Here is a 25,376-nt window from a genome sequence, read left to right on the forward strand (position 1 = left end):
CCCCCCCCCATGTCCCCTCCTCCCGTGTCCTCCTGTCACCGCTGCAGCCGCTGGAGCAGGTGGGGACCCAGGCGTCCGGGAGGGACCCAGGCGTTCGGGAGGGACCCAGGTGTCCGGGAGGGACCCAGGAGTCTGGGGGGGGAGCCAGGAGTTCGGGAGGGGACCCAGGAGTTCGGGAGGGACCCAGGAGTTCGGGAGGGTTGGTGGTGGAGGGGTGCGAACGGGACCCCCCGGGGTGTCCCCCAGAGTCACGTCCCAGTGCTCCCAGTAACCCAGGGTCCCCATCCCAGTGCTCCCAGTTTCCTGGGTTACCCCCATCCCAGTGCTCCCAGTTCCCCTGGGTCCCCGTCCCAGTGCTCCCAGTTTCCTGGGTTACCCCCATTCCAGTGCTCCCAGTTCCCCTGAGTCCCCCATCCCAGTGCTCCCAGTTTCCTGGGTTACCCCCATCCCAGTGCTCCCAGTACCCCTGAGTCCCCCATCCCAGTGCTCCCAGTCCTCCCAGTTCCTCCTGCACCCCGATCCCAGTGCTCCCAGTTGCTCCTGCACTCCCATCCCAGTGCTCCCAGTTCCCCTGGGTCCCCCATCCCAGTGCTCCCAGTTCCTCCTGTTCCCCCATCCCAGTGCTCCCAGTCCTCCCAGTTCCTCCTGCACCCCCATCCCAGTGCTCCCAGTTGCTCCCAGTTCCCCTATCCCAGTGCTCCCAGTTCCCCTGGGTCCCCCATCCCAGTGCTCCCAGTTCCCTCATCCCAGTGCTCCCAGTTGCTCCCAGTTCCCCTGGGTCCTCATCCCAGTGCTCCCAGTTTCCCCATCCCAGTGCTCCCAGTTCCTCCTGCACCCCCATCCCAGTGCTCTCAGTTCCCCTGGGTCCCCACCCCAGTGCTCCCAGTGCCTTGCCCCCCCCCATCCCAGTGCTCCCAGTTCCTCCTGCACCCCCATCCCAGTGCTCCCAGTTCCCTCTGAACCCCCATCCCAGTGCTCCCAGTACCTTGCCCCCCCCATCCCAGTGCTCCCAGTTCCCCTGGGTCCCCATCCCAGTGCTCCCAGTTCCCCTGGGTCCTCACCTCAGTGCTCCCAGTTTCCCCATCCCAGTGCTCCCAGTTCCCCTGGGTCCCCATCCCAGTTGCTCCCAGTTCCCCTGGGTCCTCACCTCAGTGCTCCCAGTTTCCCCATCCCAGTGCTCCCAGTTCCCCTGGGTCCCCATCCCAGTGCTCCCAGTTCCCCTGGGTCCCCATCCCAGTGCTCCCAGTGCCTTGCCCCCCCCATCCCAGTGCTCCCAGTGCCCCCAGTCCCCCCCACCCCGGTTACTGGGCCGGCTCCGGAAGGGGGGGGGGCAGGAAGTGGGGCGTTATCGGGGTGCACAGGCCCGGGGGGGGGGGTTTGGGGGTGCGGGGGGGGCCACGTGACGCTTGTGCAAGGGGGGGGAAACTGGGGATCCCCCCCCCCCCCAGTGCCCCAAAATGAGAGCGACCCCCCCCGCCAGGCCAGGGGACCCCCGGGACCCCCAAATTGGGACCCCATGAGCTCCCAAACTGGGACCCCTGGGACCCCCAAACCAGGACCCTCCAAGTCCGGGACCCCCCCTGAACCCCCAAAATTGGGACCCCATGAGCCCCCAAACTGGGACCCCCCCCCAAGTCTGGGGACCTCCAAACTGGAACCCCCGAACCCCCAAACTGGAACCCCTGGGACCCCGAAACTGGGACCCCATGAGCCCCCAAACTGGGACCCCCCCCCCCAAGTCCAGGGATCCCCTGAACCCCCAAACCGGGACCCCCAGGACCCCCAAACTGGAACCCCTGGGACCCCGAAACTGGGACCCCATGAGCCCCCAAACTGGGACCCCCCCCAAGTCCAGGGACCCCCTGAACCCCCAAACCGGGACCTCTAGGACCCCCAAACTGGGACCCCATGAGCCCCAAAACTGGGACCCCCTGAACCCCCAAACTGGGACCCCATGAGCCCCAAAACTGGGACCCCCCCCAAGTCCAGGGACCCCCAGGACCCCCAAACTGGGACCCCTGGGACCCCGAAACTGGGACCCCATGAGCACCCAAACTGGGACCCCCCCAAATCCAGGGACCCCCAGGACCCCCAAACTGGGACCCCCATGAACCCCCAAACCGGGACCTCTAGGACCCCCAAACTGGGACCCCCTGAACCCCCAAACTGGGACCCCCCCAAGTACAGGGACCCCCAGGACCCCCAAACTGGGACCCCCTGAACCCCCAAACCGGGACCCCTAGGACCCCCAAACTGGGACCCCATGAGCCCCCAAACTGGGACCCCCCCCCCCAAGTCCAGGGACCCCCTGAACCCCCAAACCGGGACCTCTAGGACCCCCAAACTGGGACCCCCCCAAGTCCAGGGACCCCCAGGACCCCCAAACTGTGACCCCCTGGACCCCCAAACTGGGACCCCCTGGACCCCCAAACCCCCCCCTGTTTTGGGGTGGTCCCCCCCAATCTCAGGGTGTCCCCCCAATTTTAGGGGGTCCCCCCCAATTCCGGGATGTCCCCCCCAATTTCGGGGTCCCCCCCTAATTCCGGTGTCCCCCCCCCAGTTTGGGGGTGCCCCCCCAGTTTCGGGGTCCCCCATGAGCTGCACCCTGGACCTGGATGGCGCCCCCACCCTGGACGAGCTGCTGTGGGGCTGTGTGGAGGCCTTTGGTGGGGGGGGGGTGAAATTTGGGGGGGTCCAGGGGGGTTTTGGGGGGCCCTGAGGGTGTGGGGGGGTCCCTGGGCTTTGGGGGGACCCTGGGGGTTTGGGGGTCCCTGTGGTTTGGAGGGGGACAGTTTGGGGGGGCCCTGGGGGTTTGGGTGGCCCAGGGGCTTTTGGGGGGGCCCTGGGGGTTTGGGGAGGGGTGGGATGTGGGGGGTACTGGGGGGTTTTGGGGGGTCCTGGGGTTTGGGGGGGGTCCCTGTGGTTTGGGGGGGGTGGGGTTCAGGGAGGCCCTGGGGAGTTTTGGGGGGTCTGGGGGGTCCTGGGGTTTGGGGGGGCCCTGGGTTTGGGGGGACCCTGGGGTTTTGGGGGGGGTCCCCGGGTTTGGGGGGACCCTGGGGGTTTTGGGGGTCCCTGGGGGTTTGGAGGGGGCCCGGGGGGTTTTGGGGGTCCCTGGGGGTTTGGGGGGGGTCCCTGGAGTTTGGGGGTCCCTGGGGGTTTTGGGGGGGGTGGGATTTGGGGGGGCCCTGTGGGGTTTAGGGGGGTCCTGGGGGGTTTTGGGGGCTCCTGGGGGTTTGTGGGGGGAATCAGGGATTGGGGGGCCCAGGGGTTTGGGGGTCCCTGGGGGTTTTGGGGGTCCCAGGGGTTTGAGGGGGGGGCGGGGTTGGGGGGGTCCCTGGGGGTTTGGGGAGGGGTGGGATGTGGGGGGTACTGGGGGGTTTTGGGGGTCCTGGGGTTTGGGGGGGGTCCCTGTGGTTTGGGGGGGGTGGGGTTCAGGGAGGCCCTGGGGAGTTTTGGGGGGTCTGGGGGGTCCTGGGGTTTGGGGGGGCCCTGGGTTTGGGGGGACCCTGGGGTTTTGGGGGGGTCCCTGGGTTTGGGGGGACCCTGGGGGTTTTGGGGGTCCCTGGGGGTTTGGGGGGAGTGGGATTTGGGGGGGCCCTGTGGGGTTTAGGGGGGTCCTGGGGGGTTTTGGGGGCTCCTGGGGGTTTGTGGGGGGAATCAGGGATTGGGGGGCCCAGGGGTTTGGGGGTCCCTGGGGGTTTTGGGGGTCCCAGGGGTTTGAGGGGGGGGCGGGGTTGGGGGGGTCCCTGGGGGTTTGGGGAGGGGTGGGATGTGGGGGGTGCTGGGGGGGTTTTGGGGGGTCCTGGGGTTTGGGGGGGGGTCCCTGTGGTTTGGGGGGGGTGGGGGTCAGGGAGGCCCTGGGGAGTTTTGGGGGGTCTGGGGGGTCCTGGGGTTTGGGGGGGCCCTGGGTTTGGGGGGACCCTGGGGTTTTGGGGGGGGTCCCCGGGTTTGGGGGGACCCTGGGGTTTGGGGGTCCCTGTGGTTTGGAGGGGGCCCGGGGGGTTTTGGGGGTCCCTGGGGGTTTGGGGGGGGTCCCTGGAGTTTGGGGGTCCCTGGGGGTTTTGGGGGGGGTGGGATTTGGGGGGGCCCTGTGGGGTTTAGGGGGGTCCTGGGGGGTTTTGGGGGCTCCTGGGGGTTTGGGGGGGGGAATCAGGGATTGGGGGGCCCAGGGGTTTGGGGGTCCCTGGGGGTTTTGGGGGTCCCAGGGGTTTGAGGGGGGGGCGGGGTTGGGGGGGTCCCTGGGGGTTTGGGGAGGGGTGGGATGTGGGGGGTACTGGGGGGTTTTGGGGGGTCCTGGGGTTTGGGGGGGGGTCCCTGTGGTTTGGGGGGGGTGGGGTTCAGGGAGGCCCTGGGGAGTTTTGGGGGGTCTGGGGGGTCCTGGGGTTTTGGGGGGCCCTGGGTTTGGGGGGACCCTGGGGTTTTGGGGGGGGTCCCTGGGTTTGGGGGGACCCTGGGGGTTTTGGGGGTCCCTGGGGGTTTGGAGGGGGCCCGGGGGGTTTTGGGGGTCCCTGGGGGTTTGGGGGGAGTGGGATTTGGGGGGGCCCTGTGGGGTTTAGGGGGGTCCTGCGGGGTTTTGGGGGCTCCTGGGGGTTTGTGGGGGGAATCAGGGATTGGGGGGCCCAGGGGTTTGGGGGTCCCTGGGGGTTTTGGGGGTCCCAGGGGTTTGAGGGTGGGGGGGGTTGGGGGGGCCCTGGGGGTTTTGGGGGGAGCGGGACCTTGGGGTCCCTGGGGGGGGATTTGGGGTCCCCGGGGGTAAATTTGGGGTCCATGGGGATTAATTTGGAGTCCTGGGGGAGGGATTTGGGGTCCCCGGGGATTAATTTGGGGGGCCCTGGGGTTATTTGGGGGTCCAAGGGGATTAATTTGGGGTCCTGGGGGAGGGATTTGGGGTCCCCGGGGATTAATTTGGGGGGCCCTGGGGTTATTTGGGGGTCCAAGGGGATTAATTTGGGGTCTCTGGGGGGGGTGAATTTGGGGTCCCCGGGGATTAATTTGGGGTCCTGGGGGGTAATTTGGGGTCCTGGGTGGGGTTATTTTGGGGTCCCTGGGGTTATTTGGGGGTCCCTGGGGTTATTTTGGGGTCCGTGGGGGGCTAATTTTGGGGTGCGGGGGGGTAATTTTGGGTCCATGAGGGGGGTTAATTTGGGGTGCGGGGTTAATTTGGGGTCCATGGGGATCAATTTGGGGTCCATGGGGTTATTTTGGGGTGCGGGGGGGTAATTTGGGGTCCATGGGGGGTTAATTTGGGGTGCAGGGGGGTAATTTGGGGTCCATGGGGATCAATTTGGGGGTGCAGGGGGTAATTTTGGGGTGTGGGGGGGTAATTTTGGGTCCTGGGGGGGTTAATTTGGGGTCCGTGGGGTTAATTTGGGGGTGCAGGGGGTTATTTGGGGGTCCGTGGGGTTAATTTGGGGTCCATGGGGGGGTTAATTTGGGGTGCGGGGGTTAATTTGGGGTCCATGGGGGGGTTAATTTGGGGTCCGTGGGGTTAATTTGGGGGTCCATGGGGTTATTTTGGGGTCCATGGGGTTATTTTGGGGTGCGGGGGGGTAATTTGGGGTCCATGGGGGGGTTAATTTGGGGTCTGTGGGGTTAATTTGGGGGTCCCTGGGGTTATTTGGGGGTCCCTGGGGTTATTTGGGGGTCCGTGGGGTTAATTTGGAGTCCATGGGGATCAATTTGGGGGTGCAGGGGGTAATTTTGGGGTGCGGGGGGGGGGTAATTTGGGGTCCATGGGGGGGTTAATTTGGGGTCCGTGGGGTTAATTTGGGGGTGCAGGGGGTTATTTGGGGGTCCGTGGGGTTAATTTGGGGTCCATGGGGATCAATTTGGGGGTGCAGGGGGTAATTTTGGGGTGCGGGGGGGGGTAATTTGGGGTCCATGGGGGGTAAATTTGGGGTGCGGGGGGGTAATTTTGGGGTGCCCCCCCCAGATGCCCGGGGGCAGGTTCGCGACCCCCACCTGGTCCGGTTGTTCCTGATGCTGCACCCCTGGTACCTCCCCCCCCCCGAGCTGGCGCGGAGGCTCCGGCGCCGATATCCTTGGGGACCCCGAACCCCAAAACAGCCCCGGGACCCCCCCAACCCCCCCTGAACCCCCAAATCCACCCCCGAACCCCAAAACAGCCCCGGGACCCCCCCGGAACCCCCAACCCCCCCCTGAACCCCCAACTCCCCCCCCGAACCCCAAAACAGCCCCGGGACCCCCCCGGGACCCCCAACCCCCCCCTGAACCCCCAAATCCACCCCCGAACCCCAAAACAGCCCCGGGACCCCCCCGGAACCCCCAACCCCCCCTGAACCCCCAACTCCCCCCCCCGAACCCCAAAACAGCCCAGGGACCCCCCCGGAACCCCCAACCCCCCCTGAACCCCCAAATCCACCCCCGAACCCCAAAACAGCCCCGGGACCCCCCCGGGACCCCCAACTCCCCCTGAACCCCCAACTCCCCCCCCGAACCCCAAAACAGCCCCGGGACCCCCCCGGAACCCCCAACCCCCCCTGAACCCCCAAATCCACCCCCGAACCCCAAAACAGCCCCGGGACCCCCCCGGGACCCCCAACCCCCCCTGAACCCCCAACTCCCCCCCCGAACCCCAAAACAGCCCCGGGACCCCCCCGGAACCCCCAGCCCCCCTGAACCCCCAAATCCGCCCCCGAACCCCAAAACAGCCCCGGGAACCCCCCGGAACCCCCAACCCCCCCTGAACCCCCAATTTCCCCCCCGAACCCCAAAACACCCAGGACCCCAAAACAGCCCCAGGGCCCCCCAGGACCCCCCAGGGCCCCCCAAAACCCCCCAGAGCTCCCCAAACCCCCCAAGACCCCCGAACCCCACCCAGGAGTCCCCAAACACCCCCAGGACCCCCCCAAACCCCCCAGGGGTCCCCCCAAGATCCCCCAGGACCCCCCAGGGCCCCCCAAAACCCCCCCGTTCATGCTCCTTGACCCCCCCACGCTGGAGGACTCGGGGGGCTCGGCCGAGGGTCCCGCCCTGCACCTCAAAATCAGACACCTGGTGCGGTGAGTCACCCCAAAACCCCCCGCACCCCAAAATACCCCCCCGGGACCCCAAAATACCCCCCCAGGGACCCCAAAAACAGCCCCAGGGACCCCAAAATACCCCCCGGGACCCCAAAATACCCCCCCAGGGACCCCAAAAACAGCCCCAGGGACCCCAAAATACCCCCCGGCACCCCAAAATACCCTGGGAACCCAACCCCCCCCCAGGGACCCCAAAACCCCCTTAGACCCCTATTGGGGACCCCAAATCCCCCAGGGACCCCAAAACCCCCTTAGACCCCTATTGGGGACCCCAAAACCCCCCTGGGACCCCAAAACCCCCTTGGGACCCCCAACCCCATTTGTGGACCCCAAAACCCCCCTGGGACCCCAAAACCCCCCAGGACCCCAAAATACCCCCAGGGCCCCCCAAAACTGCCCCCAGGACCCCAAAACCACCCAGGACCCCCAAAACCCCCTTGGGACCCCTTGAACCCTATTGGGGACCCCAAAACCCTCCCTGGGACCCCAAAACCCCCCAGGACCCCAAAATACCCCCAGGGATCCCCAAAACTGCCCCCAGGACCCCAAAACCACCCAGGACCCCCAAAACCCCCTTAGACCCCTATTGGGGACCCCAAAACCCCCTTAGACCCCCATTGGAGACCCCAAAACCCCCAGGACCCCCAAACCCCTCGGGACCCCCAAAACCTCCCAGGAGCCCTAAAACCCCCTTGGGACCCCTTGAATCCTATTGGGGACCCCAAACCCCCGCCGGGACCCCCAAACCCCCCTCCGGGACCCCAAATCCCCCCAGGTACCCCAAAACCCCTCCAGGACCCCAAAACCCCCCAGGGACCCCAAAACCACCCCAAGATCCCCAAAACCACCCAGGGACCCCTTGAACCCTATTGGGGACCCCATAACCCCCTTGGGACCCCAAAACCCCCCCGGGGACCCCAACCCCCTTTAGCCCCCTATTGAGGACCCCAAATCCCCTCTGGGACCCCAAAACCTCACAGGGACCCCCAAACCCCATTAGACCCCTATTGGGGATCCCCAAACCCCCTTAGGACCCCTTAGACCCCTTGTGGGGACCCCAAACCCCCCTGGGACCCCAAAATAACCCCCAGGGACCCCAAAATACCCCCCTGAGACCCCAAAACCACCCGGGACCCCCAAAACCTCAGGGACACCCCCAGGAACCCCAAAACCCCCTTGGGACCCCTCAGCCGCATTTGGGGACCCCAAAACCCCCCTGGGACCCCAAAACCCCCTTGGGACCCCTCAGCCCCATTTGGGGACCCCAAACCCCCTCCGGGACCCCAAAAACCACCCCAGAATCCCCAAAACCACCCAGGGACGCCTTGAACCCTATTGGGGACCCCAAATCCCCAGGACCCCAAAACCCCCTTAAACCCCCATTGGGGACCCCAAAACCCCCTTGGGACCCCTCAGCCCCATTTGGGGTCCCCAAACCCCCTCTGGGACCCCAAAAACCACCCCAGAATCCCCAAAACCACCCAGGGACCCCTTGAACCCTATTGGGGACCCCAAATCCCCAGGACCCCAAAACCCCCTTAAACCCCCATTGGGGACCCCAAAACCCCCTTGGGACCCCTCAGCCCCATTTGGGGTCCCCAAACCCCCTCTGGGACCCCAAAACCACCCCAGAATCCCCAAAACCACCCAGAGACCCCTTGAACCCTATTGGGGACCCCAAATCCCCAGGACCCCAAAACCCCCTTAAACCCCCATTGGGGACCCCAAAACCCCCTTGGGACCCCTCAGCCCCATTTGGGGTCCCCAAACCCCCTCTGGGACCCCAAAACCACCCCAGAATCCCCAAAACCACCCAGAGACCCCTTGAACCCTATTGGGGACCCCAAATCCCCAGGACCCCAAAACCCCCTTAAACCCCCATTGGGGACCCCAAAACCCCCTTGGGACCCCTCAGCCCCATTTGGGGTCCCCAAACCCCCTCTGGGACCCCAAAACCACCCCAGAATCCCCAAAACCACCCAGAGACCCCTTGAACCCTATTGGGGACCCCAAATCCCCAGGACCCCAAAACCCCCTTAAACCCCCATTGGGGACCCCAAAACCCCTCTGGGACCCCAAAACCCCCTTGGGACCCCCATCCCCATTTGGGGACCCCCCCGACCCCCCATGTCCCCCCAGTTACTGGGTGCGCGCGTTCCCCGAGGAGCTGGAGGGGGACCCCGAATTCCTGCAGCAGCTGCGGGAGCTGGGGGGGGCGCTGGGGGGGCCCGGGGGGGACCCCCAAATCTTCGCTGACCTGGAGAGGCTGTGAGTGGGGACCCCAAAACCTGAATGGGATGGGGGGGTCCCCAAAACCTTCATGGGGATGGGGGGGGTTCCCCAAAACCCTCATGAGAATGGGGGGGTACAGGGGGGTCCCCAAAACCCTCATGGGGATGGGGGGCCTGGGGGGGTCCCTAAAACCGTAATGGAGATGGGGGGGGCACAGGGGGTCCCCAAAACCCTAATGGGGATGGGGGGCACAGGGGGTCCCCAAACCTTAATGGGGATGGGGGAGGTCCCCAAAACCCTAAGTGGGATGGGGGGGTACAGGGGGGGTCCCCAAAATCTTAATGGGGATGGGGGGGGGCACAGGGGGTCCCCAAAACCTTAATGGGGATGGGGGTTCCCCAAAACCTGAATGGCGATGGGGGGTCCCCAAAACCTTAATGGGGATGGGGGGGTCCCCAAAACCTTAATGGGGATGGGAGGGTCCCCAAAACCTTCATGGGGATGGGGGGGTCCCCAAAACCTTAATGGGGATGGGAGGGTGCCCAAAACCTTAATGGGGATGGGGGGAATGTGGGGTCCCCGAAACCCTAATGGGAATGGGGAGGAACTTGGTGGGGGGGGAGGAGGTCCCCAAAATCTCCACCGGTTTATGGAGATTAGGGGGGGGGGGGAACAACATAAAGTGGGGGGGGAGTCCCCAAAAAACCTGGGGGGCAGGACTGGGGGGGTGTGGGGGGGGCACTGAATGTGTGTCCTGTGCAGGTTGCAGCCCGGGGGGGGGCAGGAGGAGCCCCCCGTGTCCGTGGGTCCCACTGAGTCCGTGTGTCCCTCTGTGTCCCCCCCCGACCCCGCGTCCGTGTGTCCGCCGGGCTCCGTGAGTCCTCCCCGCCGCAAGGCGGCGCTGCTGCTGGAGCGGGTGGAGCCGCCGGCGCTGGCGCAGCTGCTCACGGGGCTGGAGCGGCGGGTCATGGCGGCCGTGAGGGTCAGTGGCCACGCCCACCGCGCCGGGACACGCCCACCGCGCCGCGACCACGCCCACCTCACACGCCCAATGCGCCCTGACCACGCCCACCGCACCGGGACACGCCCACCGCAACCCGACCACGCCCAATACGCCCTGACCACGCCCAATATGCCCTGACCACGCCCAGCGCGCCAGGACACGCCCACCGCACCCTGACCACGCCCTCCGCGCCGGGACACGCCCACCGCACCCTGACCACGCCCAATACGCCCTGACCACGCCCAATATAGCCTGACCACGCCTGCTGTGCCGGGACACACCCACTGCACCCTGACCACGCCCACCACACCCCGACCACGCCCACTGCAACCCCGACCACACCCACCACCCCGCGACACGCCCACTGCACCCTGACCACTCCCACCACCCCGGGACACGCCCACCGCACTCTGACCACGCCCGCCACACCCCGACCACGCCCACTGCACCCCCGACCACACCCACCACCCCGGGACACACCCACTGCACCCTGACCACTCCCACTACCCCGGGACACGCCCACCGCACTCTGACCACGCCCACCACACCCCGACCACGCCCACTGCACCCCGACCACACCCACCACCCCGGGACACGCCCACCGCACTCTGACCACGCCCACCGCGCCGGGACAGGTCCCTGAGTCACGTGTCCCTTGCAAAGGGGTGGGTCCCCCAGAGTCACGTGTCCCCGTGCGGGGAGGGATGGGGGCGGGGGGGGCGTGTCCCCGAGTCACGTGTCCCCGGTCACGTGTCTCGCCCCGTGCCCGCAGCCGCAGGATTTCCGGAGCTTCGCGCGCTGCGGCTCGGCCGCGTGCAGCCCCGCCCTCCAGGGGGCGGTGGCGCTGTCCAATCGCGTGGCGCGCTGGGTGCAGCTGCTCGTGCTGACCCCGCCCACCCCCGCCCAGCGCGCGCGCGTCATCGAGCGCTTCCTGCTCACGGCGCAGGTGACGTCACCACCCCCACCCGCACGTGACGCTGACCCACGTGTGACCCGCAGCCCTGACCCACACGTGACCCATAGCCCTGACCCACACGTGACCCACGACCCTGACCCATAGCAGGACCCATAGCCCTGACCCACACGTGACCCACAGCCCTGACCCATAACCCCGACCCATAGCGGGACCCATAACCCGGACCCATAACCTTGGCCCACATGTGACCCATAACCTTGACCCATAGTGGGACCCACAACCCTGACCCACATGTGACCCACACGTGACCCACAACCCTGACCCATAGTGGGACCCATACCCTCACCCACAACCATGACCCACATGGGACCCACACCCTGACCCATAGCCCCGACCCATAGTGGGACCCATAACCCTGACCCATAACCCTGACCCATAGTGGGACCCACACCCTGCCCCATAAACCTGACCCATAGCCCTGACCCATAGTGGGACCCACAACCTTGACCCATAACCCTGACCCATAGCAGGACCCATAACCCTGACCCATAACCCTGACCCATAGCAGGACTCATAACCATGACCCATAACCCTGACCCATAGCAGAACCCATAACCATGACCCATAACCCTGACCCATAGTGGGACCCACAACCTCGACCCATAACCCTGACCCACAGCAGGAGCCACAACCCTGACCCATAACCCTGACCCATAGCAGGACCCATAACCCTGACCCATAGTGGGACACACAGTACAACCCAGAACCACAGCAGGACCCACACCCCGACCCATAACCCTGACCCACATGTGACCCACACCCTGCCCCACACCCCGCCCCACACCCCGCCCCATAACCCGCCCCACATCCCCCCCAGAGCCTCCTGGAGCTCCGCAATTTCAATTCGCTGCTCTCGGTGGTCGGGGGGCTGGGTCACGGCGCGGTGACCCGGCTGCGCCGCACGGTGGCGCTGCTGCCGCCCGACGTCATGCAGGTGGGCGGGGCCGGGGGTCACGTGGGGGGCCTGGGGGGCCTGGGCGGGGCGGGACCTGGGGGAGTCATGGGGGTCCAGGGGGTCATGGGGACACATGGGGGTCTGGGGGACACATGGGGGGTCATGGGGGGTCCAGGGAGCACATGGGGGTCTGGGGGGTCATGGGGACACATTGGGGTCTGGGGGACACATGGGGGGTCATGGGGGTCCAGGGAGCACATGGGGGTCCAGGGGGTCATGGGGACACATGGGGGTCATGGGGGTCCAGGGAGGACATGGGGGTCCAGGGGGTCATGGGGACACATGGGGGTCATGGGGACACATGGGGGGTCATGGGGGTCCAGGGAGCACATGGGGGTCCAGGGGGTCATGGGGACACATGGGGGTCATGGGGACACATGGGGGGTCATGGGGGTCCAGGGAGGACATGGGGGTCCAGGGGGTCATGGGGACACATGGGGGTCATGGGGACACATGGGGGGTCATGGGGGTCCAGGGAGCACATGGGGGTCCAGGGGGTCATGGGGACACATGGGGGTCATGGGGACACATGGGGGGTCATGGGGGTCCAGGGAGCACATGGGGGTCCAGGGGGTCATGGGGACACATGGGGGTCATGGGGACACATGGGGGGTCATGGGGGTCCAGGGAGCACATGGGGGTCATGGGGACACATGGGGGGTCATGGGGGGTCCAGGGAGCACATGGGGGTCTGGGGGAGTCATGGGGGTCATGGGCGGTTTGGGGGGGTCATGGGGGGTCTTGGGGGTCTGGGGGGCTCATGGGGGTCCGGGGGGTCATGGGGGACACATGGGGGGTCCAGGGAGCACATGGGGGTCCAGGGGGTCATGGGCACACATGTGTGGGTCTGGGGGAGTCATGGGGGTCAAGGGGGGGTCTGGGGGGCACATGAGGGTCATGGGGACACATGGGGGGTCATGGGGGGTCCAGGGAGCACATGGGGGTCTGGGGGAGTCATGGGGGTCATGGGCGGTTTGGGGGGCTCATGGGGGGTCGGGGGGCTCATGGGGGTCCGGGGGGTTCATGGGGGACACATGGGGGGTCATGGGGGTCTGGGGGGCTCATGGGGGTCCAGGGGGGATACGTGGGGGTCCAGGGGAACGTAGGGGGTCTGTGGGACACATGGGGGGTCCTGGGGGGACTGGGGGCCACATGGGGGGCACATGGGGATCTTGGGGACACATGGGGGTTTGGGGGGTCTGGGGGACACATCACCCCCCCAGCCCTGCTCAGCTCTAAAATATCCCCCATGTCCCCCCATGTCCCCCCATGTCCCCATATCCCAATGTCCCCCCATATCCCCATATCCCCCCATGTCCCCATATCCCCCCCGTCCCCCCATATCCCCCCATGTCCCCATGTCCCAATGTCCCCCCATATCCCCATATCCCCCCATGTCTCCATGTCCTCATGTCCCCCCATATCCCCCAATATCCCCCATGTCCCCCCATATCCCCATATCCCAATGTCCCCATATCTCCCCATATCCCCCCATATCCCCATGTCCCCCCCTGTCCCCCCACGTCCCCATGTCCCCATATCCCCCCATATCCCCCAATATCCCCCATATCCCCCATATCCCCATGTCCCATATCCCCCATATCCCCCCGTATCCCCTCATGTCCCCATGTCCCCATATCCCCCATATCCCCCCATATCCCCATGTCCCCATATCCCCCCATATCCCCCAATATCCCCCATGTCCCCCCATGTCCCCCCATATCCCCCCATGTCCCAATGTCCCCCAATATCCCCCATATCCCCCCATATCCCCCCATGTCCCAATGTCCCCCAATATCCCCCATATCCCCCCATATCCCCCATGTCCCCCCATATCCCCATGTCCCCCCACGTCCCCACGTCCCCATGTCCCCATATCCCCCCGTATCCCCCCATGTCCCCATGTCCCCATATCCCCCCATATCCCCCCATATCCCCTCATGTCCCAATGTCCCCATATCCCCCATATACCCCCATCTCCCCATATCCCCCCATATCCCCCATATCCCCCATATCCCCCATATCCCCATATCCCCCATATCCCCCAATATCCCCCATGTCCCCCCATATCCCCCCATGTCCCCCCATATCCCCATGTCCCAATATCCCCCAATATCCCCCATGTCCCCCCACGTCCCCATGTCCCCATATCCCCCCATGTCCCCCAATATCCCCCATGTCCCCCCACGTCCCCATGTCCCCATATCCCCCCACATCCCCCCCACGTCCCCATGCCCCCCCAGCTCTGGTCCCGCTTGGCCGACACCATGAGCGCGGGGGGGAACTACCGGCGGTACCGGGCGCTGCTGGGGGGGGGGGGCGGGGCTGCCGCCGGGGGGGGGCCCGGGGGGGGGGGGTTCCCCCTCCCCGCGCTCGGGGTCCACCTGCGGGACCTGGTGGCCCTGGAGGTGGCGCTGCCGGACTGGGCGGGGCCCGAGCGCCCCCACGCGGCCAAACTGCAGCAGCGCTTCGCCATCCTGGGGGGGCTGCTGGGGGCGGGGGGGCCCCCGGTGAGCGCCGACCCCGAGCTGCTGCACCTGCTCACGGTGAGAGGGACCCCCCGGACCCCTAAACACCCCCTGAACCCCAAAAACACCCCCAAACACCCCCCGGACCCCAAAAACGCCCCCCAAACACCCCCCGGACCCCTAAACACCCCCCGAACCCCAAAACACCCCCTGAACCCCCCAAAAACCCCCCAAACACCCCCCGAGCTGCTGCACCTGCTCAGGGTGAGAGGGACCCCCCGGACCCCCAAACACCCCCTGAACCCCAAAAACACCCCCCAAACACCCCCCGAACCCCAAAAACACCCCCTGAACCCCCCAAAAACACCCCCAAACACCCCCCGAGCTGCTGCACCTGCTCACAGTGAGACCCCAACACCCTGACCCCCCCCCGGACCCCAAAACACCCCCTGAACCCCCAAAAACACCCTGACCCCCCCGAACACCTAAACACACAGAACCCCCAAAAAACACCCCCCGAACCCCTAAGTACCTGGGACCCCAAAACACCCAGAACCCCAAAAATACCCCCCAAAACACCCCCTGAACCCAAAACACCCAGAACCCCCCAAAAACACCCGGACCCCCCTGAACCCCCCCAAAACTGCACCCCCCCCTTGAACCTCCCCGCACCCCAAAACCTCCCTGACCCCCCCCTGCACCCCCAAACCCCAATTCCCCGTGACCCCCCAGAACCCCCAAAACCCCCCAGGTGTCCCTGGACGCCCCCAAACCTCCCTGCACCCCAAAACCCCCCAGGTGTCCCTGGACCCCCCCAAACCTCCCTGCACCCCAAAACCCCCCAGGTGTCCCTGGCCCCCCCCAAACCTCCCTGCACCCCAAAACCCCCCAGGTGTCCCTGGACCCCCCCAAACCTCCCTGCACCCCAAAACCCCCCAGGTGTCCCTGGACCCCCCCAAACCCCCTGCACCCCAAAACCCCCCAGGTGTCCCTGGACCCCCCCAAACCCCCTGCACCCCAAAACCCCCCAGGTGTCCCTGGACCCCCCCAAACCTCCCTGCACCCCAAAACCCCCCAGGTGTCCCTGGACCCCCCCAAACCTCCCTGCACCCCAAAACCCCCCAGGTGTCCCTGGACCCCCCCAAACCTCCCTGCACCCCAAAACCCCCCAGGTGTCCCTGGCCCCCCCCAAACCTCCCTGCACCCCAAAACCCCCCAGGTGTCCCTGGACCCCCCCAAACCTCCCTGCACCCCAAAACCCCCCAGGTGTCCCTGGACCCCCCCAAACCTCCCTGCACCCCAAAACCCCCCAGGTGTCCCTGGACCCCCCCCAAACCTCCTGCACCCCAAAACCCCCCAGGTGTCCCTGGACCCCCCCAAACCTCCTGCACCCCAAAACCCCCCAGGTGTCCCTGGCCCCCCCCAAACCTCCCTGCACCCCAAAACCCCCCAGGTGTCCCTGGCCCCCCCCAAACCTCCCTGCACCCCAAAACCCCCCAGGTGTCCCTGGACCCCCCCAAACCTCCCTGCACCCCAAAACCCCCCAGGTGTCCCTGGCCCCCCCCAAACCTCCCTGCACCCCAAAACCCCCCAGGTGTCCCTGGCCCCCCCCAAACCTCCCTGCACCCCAAAACCCCCCAGGTGTCCCTGGACCCCCCCAAACCTCCCTGCACCCCAAAACCCCCCAGGTGTCCCTGGCCCCCCCCAAACCTCCCTGCACCCCAAAACCCCCCAGGTGTCCCTGGCCCCCCCCAAACCTCCCTGCACCCCAAAACCCCCCAGGTGTCCCTGGACCCCCCCAAACCTCCCTGCACCCCAAAACCCCCCAGGTGTCCCTGGACCCCCCCAAACCTCCCTGCACCCCAAAACCCCCCAGGTGTCCCTGGACCCCCCAAACCTCCCTGCACCCCAAAACCCCCCAGGTGTCCCTGGACCCCCCAAACCTCCCTGCACCCCAAAACCCCCCAGGTGTCCCTGGACCCCCCAAACCTCCCTGCACCCCAAAACCCCCCAGGTGTCCCTGGACCCCCCCAAACCCCCTGCACCCCAAAACCCCCCAGGTGTCCCTGGACCCCCCCAAACCTCCCTGCACCCCAAAACCCCCCAGGTGTCCCTGGACCCCCCAAACCTCCCTGCACCCCAAAACCCCCCAGGTGTCCCTGGACCCCCCAAACCTCCCTGCACCCCAAAACCCCCCAGGTGTCCCTGGACCCCCCAAACCTCCCTGCACCCCAAAACCCCCCAGGTGTCCCTGGAGCTGTCGGTGTCGGAGCAGCAGCTCTATCAGCTCTCCCTGCAGCGCGAGCCCCGCACCGACCAACCCGTGAGTGTGCAAGGGGTGTGCAACACACCCATGGGTGTGCAAGGGGTGTGAGACCCCCCCCGAGTGTGCAGATGGGTGTGGGAAACCCCCATGAGTGTGCAATGGGGTGTGTGACCCCCCCCCCGTGGGTGTGCAAGGTGTGTGTGACCTCCCCGTGAGTGTGCAAATGGGGTGTGCAAGACCCCCGTGAGTGTGCAAGGGGTGTGCAAAGGGGTGACCCCCCTCAAGTGTGCAAGAGGCAGGTGAAACCCCCATGAGTGTGCAATGGGGTGTGTGAGCCCCCGTGAGTGTGCAAGGGGTGTGTGACCTCCCCGTGAGTGTGCAAATGGGGTGTGCAAAAGCCCCGTGAGTGTGCAAGGGGGTGACCGCCAAGTGTGCAAGAGGCGTGTCAAACCCCCATGAGTGTGCAATGGGGTGTGTGAGCCCCCATGAGTGTGCAAGGGGGTGTGCAAAGCCCCGTGAGTGTGCAAGGGGGTGTGCAAAGCCCCATGAGTGTGCAGTTGGGCGTGGGAAACCCCCATGAGTGTGCAAGCAGGTGTGTGACCCCCCCGTGAGTGTGCAAATGAGTGTGCAAGGGGGTGTGACACCCCCCCCCAGTGTGCAAATGGGTGTGACTCCCGAGTATGAAAATGGGTGTGCAAGGGGGTGTGTGATCCACCGGGGGGGGGGGCACAAAAATGGGGGGTGTGCAAAGGGGGGGGCACAAAAAGGGGGGGGGTTTACAAAGGGGGGGGGGCCCTGACCCCCCCCCCCGTGTCCCCCCCAGGCGGGGCCCCCCCCGGCGCTGCCCCCCCCCGCCCCCTGGGTCCTGCCCGACCCCCCCCGGCCCGACCCGGAGCTGCTGCGGGGGCACCTGGAGCAGCTGGTGGAGGTGGGGGGGGCGCCGGGGGGGGGGGCACGGGGTGGGGGGGGCACTGGGGGGGGCCCCATGGGGGGTATTGGGGGATATTGGGGGGATTTGGGGGGTCCCTTGGTGGGGGGCTGGGGGGGCATATAGGGGCATCTGAGGGGGTGGGGGGGCCCTGGGTGGGGGTGAGGGTCCCGGGGGGGGGGACATTGAGGGAGGTCCATGGGGGGTATTGGGGGGTCTGGGGGGGATTTGGGGGGCGCTGGGGGGGGAAATGGGGGAAGTTTGGGGGGGATTTGGGGGTCCCTGGGGGGGGCTGGGGGGGTACATAGGGGCATCTGGGGGGTTTGGGGGTCCCGGAGGGGGCACTGGGGGGGGGTCTGGGGGGGCCCATGGGGGGTATTGGGGGGTATTGGGGGGATTTGGGGGGCGCTGGGGGGGGAAATGGGGGAAGTTTGGGGGGGATTTGGGGGTCCCTGGGGGGGGCTGGGGGGGTACATAGGGGCATCTGGGGGGTTTGGGGGTCCCGGAGGGGGCACTGGGGGGGGGTCTGGGGGGGCCCATGGGGGGTATTGGGGGGTCTGGGGGGGATTTGGGGGGCGCTGGGGGGGGAAATGGGGGAAGTTTGGGGGGGATTTGGGGGTCCCTGGGGGGGGCTGGGGGGGTACATAGGGGCATCTGGGGGGTTTGGGGGTCCCGGAGGGGGCACTGGGGGGGGGTCTGGGGGGGCCCATGGGGGGTATTGGGGGGTCTGGGGGGGATTTGGGGGGCGCTGGGGGGGGGAAATGGGGGAAGTTTGGGGGGGATTTGGGGGTCCCTGGGGGGGGCTGGGGGGGTACATAGGGGCATCTGGGGGGTTTGGGGGTCCCGGAGGGGGCACTGGGGGGGGGTCTGGGGGGGCCCATTGGGGGTATTGGGGGGTATTGGGGGGATTTGGGGGGCGCTGGGGGAGGGAAATGGGGGAAGTTTGGGGGGGATTTGGGGGTGTCTGGGGGTTTTGGGGGGCTGCGGGGGGGAATGGGGGATCCCCGGGGGATATTGGGGGGAGGGGTCCGGGGGTGGGCATGGGGGGTATTGGGGGGTCGGGGGGGATTTGGGGGTCGCTGGGGGGGGGGAATGGGGGGGAATTGGGGGATCTGGGGGGGATTTGGGGGTCACTGGGGGGGGGGATAAATGGGGGGGTATCAGGGGATCTGGGGGGGTTTTGGGGGTCCCTGAGGGTCTGGGGGGTTCGAGGGGGGTTCAGGGGGTTTGGGGGGGTCCGGGGGGGTCTGGGGGTGACCCGGGGGGGTTTTGGGGTGACTTGGGGCCCCCCAGAGCCTGTTCCCCCAGTTCGATGTGGACGGGGCCGGGCGGATCTCTTGGGGGTCCCTGGGGATTTGGGGGGGTCTGGGGGGTTTTGGGGTGACTCTGGGGGTCTGGGGGGTTCAGAGGGGGTCCGGGGGGGTCTGGGGGTGACTCTGGGGGGGTTTTGGGGTGACTTGGGGCCCCCCAGAGCCTGTTCCGCCAGTTCGATGTGGACGGGGACGGGCGGATCTCCCGGGCCGAGTTCGCGATCGTGCGTGGGAATTTCCCGCAGCTGCGGCTTTTTGGGGACCTGGACACGGACGGGTGGGGACCCCCCCAGAGAGAGACCCCCCCGGACCCCCCCGGGACCCCTCCGGGACCCCCCCAAATAGAGACCCCCCCGGGGCCCCCCCAAAACAAACAGGGACCCCCCCCAAACCTCCCGGGGTTCGGGGACCTGGACACGGGTGGGTGGGGACCCCCCCAAATAGAGACCCCCCCGGGACCCCCCCAAAACAAACAGGGACCCCCCCAAACCTCCCGGGGTTCGGGGACCTGGACTTGTGGGTGGGGACCCCCCCAAATAGAGACCCCCCCGGGAACCCCCCGGGACCCCCCCAAAACAGAGACACCCCCGGGACCCCCCCAAAACCCCCGGGGTTGGGGGACCTGGACACGGGTGGGTGGGGACCCCAAAACAGGGACCCCCCCAAAACCCCCGGGGTTGGGGGACCTGGACACGGGTGGGTGGGGACCCCCCCAAATAGAGACCCCCCCCGGGAACCCCCCGGGACCCCCCCAAAACAGAGACACCCCCGGGACCCCCCCAAAACCCCCGGGGTTCGGGGACCTGGACACGGACGGGTGGGGACCCCCCCAAATAGAGACCCCCCCGGGAACCCCCCGGGACCCCCCCAAAACAGAGACACCCCCGGGACCCCCCCAAAACCCCCGGGGTTCGGGGACCTGGACACGGGTGGGTGGGGACCCCAAAACAGGGAGCCCCCCAAAACAGAGACCCCCCACGGGACCCCCCAAAACAAACAGGGACCCCCCCAAAACAGGGACCCCCAAAACCAGTGATTTCCCCCAGCCCCTCCGGACACCCCCGGGATCCCCAAACTCCTCTAAACCCCCCCTCCCCCCCCGCGGAACCCCCAAAGTCCCCAGGAACCCCCTCCCCCATGAGGGACCCAGGCGTCCGGGCCCCATGGATTGTGTGGGGCAGGGACAAGCCCGGGGGGGACACCCCAGTGACCCCCATAGACACCCCCCACCTCCCCCCGCAATGTCCCCTGGGGACCCAGGCGTCCGGGCCCCCTCCCCATGAGGGACCCAGGCGTCCGGGCCCCCCCATCATGAGGGACCCAGGCGTCCGGGCCCCATGGATTGTGTGGGGCAGGGACGGGGGGCTGAGCCGGGGGGAGCTCCTGGATTATTTCCTGCGCTGCAGCCAAGGGGGGGACGGGACCCCCCCGGGCCCCCCCCACCATTTCGAGGGGGGCAGCGCCCTGCGCCCCGCCCGCTGCGCCCAGTGTGGGGAGCTGGTGAGCACCCCAAAACCTGCACCCCACCCCCATGTGCCCCTGACCCCCCCACTGTATCCATGGCCCCCCACTGCACCCCCATTGCACCCATGGCCCCCCCATTGCACCCATAATCCCCCTATGACCCCCTCATTGCACCCATGACCCCCCCATTGCACCCATGACCCCCCCATTGTTCCCATAATCCCCCTATGACCCCCCCATTGCACCCATGACCCCCCCATTGCACCCATGACCCCCCCATTGTTCCCATAATCTCCCTATGACCCCCTCATTGCACCCATGACCCCCCCACTGCACCCCCATTGCACCCATGACCCCCCCATCGCACCCCCACTGCACCCATGACCCCCCATTGCACCCATAATCCCCCTATGACCCCCCCATTGCACCCATGACCCCCCCATTGTTCCCATAATCCCCCTATGACCCCCCCATTGCACCCATGACCCCCCATTGCACCCATAATCCCCCTATGACCCCCCCATTGCACCCATGACCCCCCCATTGCACCCATAATCCCCCTATGACCCCCCCATTGCACCCATGACCCCCCATTGCACCCATAATCCCCCTATGACCCCCCCATTGCACCCATGACCCCCCCATCGCACCCCCACTGCACCCATGACCCCCCATTGCACCCATAATCCCCCTATGACCCCCCCATTGCACCCATGACCCCCCCACTGCACCCACACCCCCCCATTGCACCCATGACCCCCCCATTGCACCCCCATTGCACCCATGACCCCCCCATTGTTCCCATAATCCCCCTATGACCCCCCCATTGCACCCCCATTGCACCCCTCACCCTCCCATTGCACCCATGACCCCCCCACTGCACCTACAATCCCCCCATGGCCCCCCCATTGCACCCATAACCCCCCCACTGCACCCACTGTCCCCCCATGACCCCCCCACTGCACCCATGACCCCCACCCCCCCCACTGCACCCCTAATTCCCGTGTGTCCCCCCCCCAGATTTTGGGGTTCACCAGCCCTGGGCTGCGGTGCCGCGGTGAGTGGGGGGGGGGGAAATTGGGGGGTCATGGGGGGTCAGGGGTGCAGTGGGGGGGTCATGGGTGCAATGGGGATGCAATGGGGGGGTGTGGGTGCAGTGGGGGGGCCATGGGTGCAATGGGGGTGCAATGAGGGATCATGGGTGCAATGGGGGGGTCATAGGGGGATTATGGGTGCAATGGGGGGGTCATGGGTGCAATGGGGGGGCCATGGGTGCAATGGGGGGGTCATAGGGGGATTATGGGTGCAATGGGGGGGTCATGGGTGCAATGGGGGGGTCATAGGGGGATTATGGGTGCAATGGGGGGGTCATGGGTGCAATGGGGGGGTCATGGATGCAATGGGGGTGCAATGGGGGGGTCAGGGGTGCAATGGGGGGGTCATGGATGCAATGGGGGGGTCATGGGTGCAATGGGGGTGCAGTGGGGGGTCATGGGTGCAATGGGGGGGTCATGGGTGCAGTGGGGGGGTCATGGGTGCAATGGGGGTGCAGTGGGGGGGTCATGGGTGCAGTGGGGGTGCAGTGGGGGTGCAATGGGGGGGGTCATGAGTGCAGTGGGGGGGTCACTGGTGCAATGTGGGGGTCATGAATGCAAAGGGGGGGTGCAATGAGGGGGTCATGGGTGCAATGTGGATGCAGTGGGGGGGTCAGGGCTGCAATGGGGGGGTCATTTCCGTGCCCCCCCCCCAGCCTGCGGGCTGCGCTGCCACCCGCGCTGCCGGGAGCGGCTCCGCCTCCCGTGTCGCCGCCGCACCCAAAGTGTCACCGAGACCCCCCCGGGTGCCACCGAGACCCCCCCGGGTGCCACCGAGACCCCCCCGGCGCCCCCCCGCGGCCGCTCCCTCAGCCTCGCGCTGCCCTGGCCCCGGAGGGCCCCCCCGCAGCCCCTCCCAGGTGGGACCCCAAAAACCCCCGGCCTGGAGGGACCCAGGCGTCCGGGACCCCGAACCCCCCCAGGGGACCCAGGCGTCCGGGACCCCGAACCCCCCCCAGGGGACCCAGGCGTCCGGGACCCTGAACCCCCCCCAGGGGACCCAAGTGTCTGGGACCCCCAATATGAGGGGACCCAGGCGTCCGGGACCCCAAACCCCCCAGGTCCCCAAACCCCCAGGGGATCCAAGTGTCTGGGACCCTCAATATGAGGGGACCCAGGCGTCCGGGACCCTGAAACCCCCAATGGGACCCGAGTGTCTGGGACCCTCAATATGAAGGGACCCAGGCGTCCGGGACCCCCAAACCCCAGGGGTCCCAAGTGTCCGGGACCCTCAATATGAGGGGACCCAGGCGTCCGGGACCCCAAACCCCCCCAGGGGACCCAGGCGTCCGGGACCCCCAAACCCCCCAGGGGACCCAAGTATCTGGGACCCCCAATATGAGGGGACCCAGGCATCCGGGACCCCAAACCCCCCCAGGGGACCCAAGTATCTGGGACCCTCAATATGAAGGGACCCAGGCATCCGGGATGTTCAAATTGAGGGGACCCAGGCATCCGGGACCCCCAACTTTGAGGGACCCAGGCGTCCGGGCCCCTCACACCCCCCAATTCCCCCCCTCCAGAGACCCCCCCGGAGCTGCAGGAGCTGGAGGACGGGGTGTTCGACACCCACCTATAGGGCCCGGACGCCTGGGTCCCCTCCAGTTATGGGGCCAGGACGCCTGGGTCCCCCATGTTGGGGAGTCCCGGACGCCTGGGTCCTCTTTTTGGGGGGGGGGATGGGGGGTGGGGGGGTGGTCAACGTTGGTCCCTTGGGAATAAACTCAATGTGTTTGTCTGTCCGTCCGTTTATCCCCCGGACGCCTGGGTCCCCCTGCTGGGGGGTGGGTGGGGCAGGAAGGGACCCAGGCGTCCGGGCCCCGCCCCGCCCCCCCCTCCCCAGGTGTCAGCACCCGGTGGTCCGCGTGGCCCTCATTAGCAGCTGCCGCTAATGAGCACTAATTAGCCCCCGATAGGGCTCAGCTGCGCCCGGACGCCTGGGTCCCTCGGACGCCTGGGTCCCCCCGAGGGGTGCTCGGACTCCTGGGGAGCTGGGGGCGCAGGGACTGGTGAGACTGGTTGTACTGGGACTGGTTATGGGGCAGCTGTGGGGCCATAGGGGCTCCCTATGGGGTGTCTATGAGGTCCCTATGAGGCCGCTGTGGGGTCTCTATGGGGTATTTATCTATAGGGTCCCTATAGGAGAGCCTATGGGCTCCCTATGGGGTGTCTATGAGGTCCCTATGGGGCCGCTGTGGGGTCTCTATGGGGTATTTACCTATAGGGTCCCTATAGGAGAGTCTATGGGCTCCCTATGGGGTGTCTATGAGGTCCCTATGGGGCCGCTGTGGGGTCTCTATGGGGTATTTACCTATAGGGTCCCTATAGGAGAGTCTATGGGCTCCCTATGGGGTGTCTATGAGGTCCCTATGGGGCCGCTGTGGGGTCTCTATGGGGTATTTACCTATAGGGTCCCTATAGGAGAGTCTATGGGCTCCCTATGGGGTGTCTATGAGGTCCCTATGGGGCCGCTGTGGGGTCTCTATGGGGTATTTACCTATAGGGTCCCTATAGGAGTGTCTATGGGCTCCTTATAGGGGTGTCTATAGGTTGTTTATAGGGTCTCTGTATGGTGTTTATGGGGTCTCTATGGGGTATGTATAAGGTCTTTATAGGGTCCCTATAGGGGTGCCTATGGGGTCCCTATGGGGCTGCTGTGGGGTGTCTCTGGGGTATCTATAGGGTCCCTATGGGGGTATCTGTAGGGTCTCTATGGGGTGTCTATGGGGCAGCTGTTGGGATGTCTACGGGGTGTCTATAGGGTGTCTATGAGGTGTCTATAGGGTGTCTATGGGGCAGTTGTGGGATGTCTATGGGGTCTCTATAGGTTGTCTATAGGGTGTCTATTTGGTCCCTACGCAGTATCTAGAGGGTCTCTATGGGGTCTCTATAGGGTTTCTCTATGGGGTCTCTATGGGGTGTCTATAGGGTCTCTGGGGTGTCTCTGGGGTGTCTATAGGGTGTCTCTGTGGTCCCTATATAGTCTCTATAGGGTGTCTATAGAGTCTGCATGGGGTGTCTATAGGGTGTTGCTGGGTCATCTCTGGGGTGTCTATAGGGTCTCAATGGGGTCTTTATGGGGTGTCTATAGGGTGTCTATGGGATCTCTATAGGGTGTCTATAGGGTCTCTATAGGGTGTCTATGCAGTCTCTATGGGGTGTCTATGGGGTGCCTATGCAGTCCCTATAGGGTGTCTATAGGGTCTCCATGGGGTCTCTATGGCGTGGCTATAGGGTCTCCATGGGGTCTATATAGGGTGTCTATAGGGTCTCTATATGTTGTCTATAGGGTGTCTATGGGGTCCCTATGCAGTCTCCATAGGGTGTCTATAGGGTCTCCGTGGGGTCTCTATGGGGTGGCTATAGGGTCTCCATGGGGTCTCTATAGGGTGTCTATAGGGTCTCTATATGTTGTCTATAGGGTGTCTATGGGGTCCCTATGCAGTCTCTATAGGCTGTCTATAGGGTCTCCGTGGGGTGTCTATAGGGTCTCCACGGGGTGCCTATGAGGTCTCTATAGGGTGTCTATAGGGTCTCCATGGGGTGTCTATAGGGTCCCCATGGGGTGTCTATAGGGTGTCTATAGGGTCTCCATGGGGTCTCCATGGGATGTCTATAGGGTCTCCATGGGGTGTCT

General features: G+C 66.3%; 1 protein-coding gene across 3 annotated transcripts; it reads left to right on the forward strand.

The window, feature by feature from the left end:
* LOC139826272 (RAS guanyl-releasing protein 2-like) lies at positions 1-23,408 on the forward strand. 3 transcript variants are annotated; one of them, XM_071801495.1, is made up of 16 exons: positions 1-59; positions 2,561-2,643; positions 5,933-6,035; positions 6,957-7,022; positions 9,183-9,311; positions 10,038-10,257; positions 11,051-11,224; positions 12,072-12,188; positions 14,453-14,755; positions 16,923-17,000; positions 17,767-17,871; positions 19,343-19,458; positions 20,537-20,681; positions 21,666-21,702; positions 22,396-22,599; positions 23,263-23,408. In XM_071801495.1, the coding sequence occupies exons 2-16, from the start codon at positions 2,616-2,618 to the stop codon at positions 23,316-23,318; spliced, it is 1,881 nt and encodes a 626-aa protein (XP_071657596.1). In that variant the 5' UTR covers positions 1-59; positions 2,561-2,615; the 3' UTR covers positions 23,319-23,408. The 3 variants fall into 3 exon arrangements, with proteins under 3 accessions (XP_071657596.1, XP_071657595.1, XP_071657597.1); XM_071801494.1 differs by having other exon boundaries at positions 7-59; positions 2,561-2,666; XM_071801496.1 differs by lacking the exon at positions 14,453-14,755 and having other exon boundaries at positions 7-59; positions 2,561-2,666.
* Positions 23,409-25,376: the final 1,968 nt, after the last annotated feature.

This window comes from Patagioenas fasciata, chromosome 39, assembly GCF_037038585.1.
Source record: "Patagioenas fasciata isolate bPatFas1 chromosome 39, bPatFas1.hap1, whole genome shotgun sequence".
NCBI classification, from domain to species: Eukaryota; Metazoa; Chordata; class Aves; order Columbiformes; family Columbidae; genus Patagioenas; species Patagioenas fasciata.

Coding starts and splice junctions, on each gene's coding strand:
- LOC139826272 (XM_071801494.1), top strand. CDS start 2,594: ATGAGCTGCACCCTGGACCTGGATGGCGCCCCCACCCTGGACGAGCTG. Junction 14,756..16,922: donor AGCTGCTGCACCTGCTCACG/GTGAGAGGGACC, acceptor AAAACCCCCCAG/GTGTCCCTGGAGCTGTCGGT. Junction 20,682..21,665: donor GCGCCCAGTGTGGGGAGCTG/GTGAGCACCCCA, acceptor TCCCCCCCCCAG/ATTTTGGGGTTCACCAGCCC.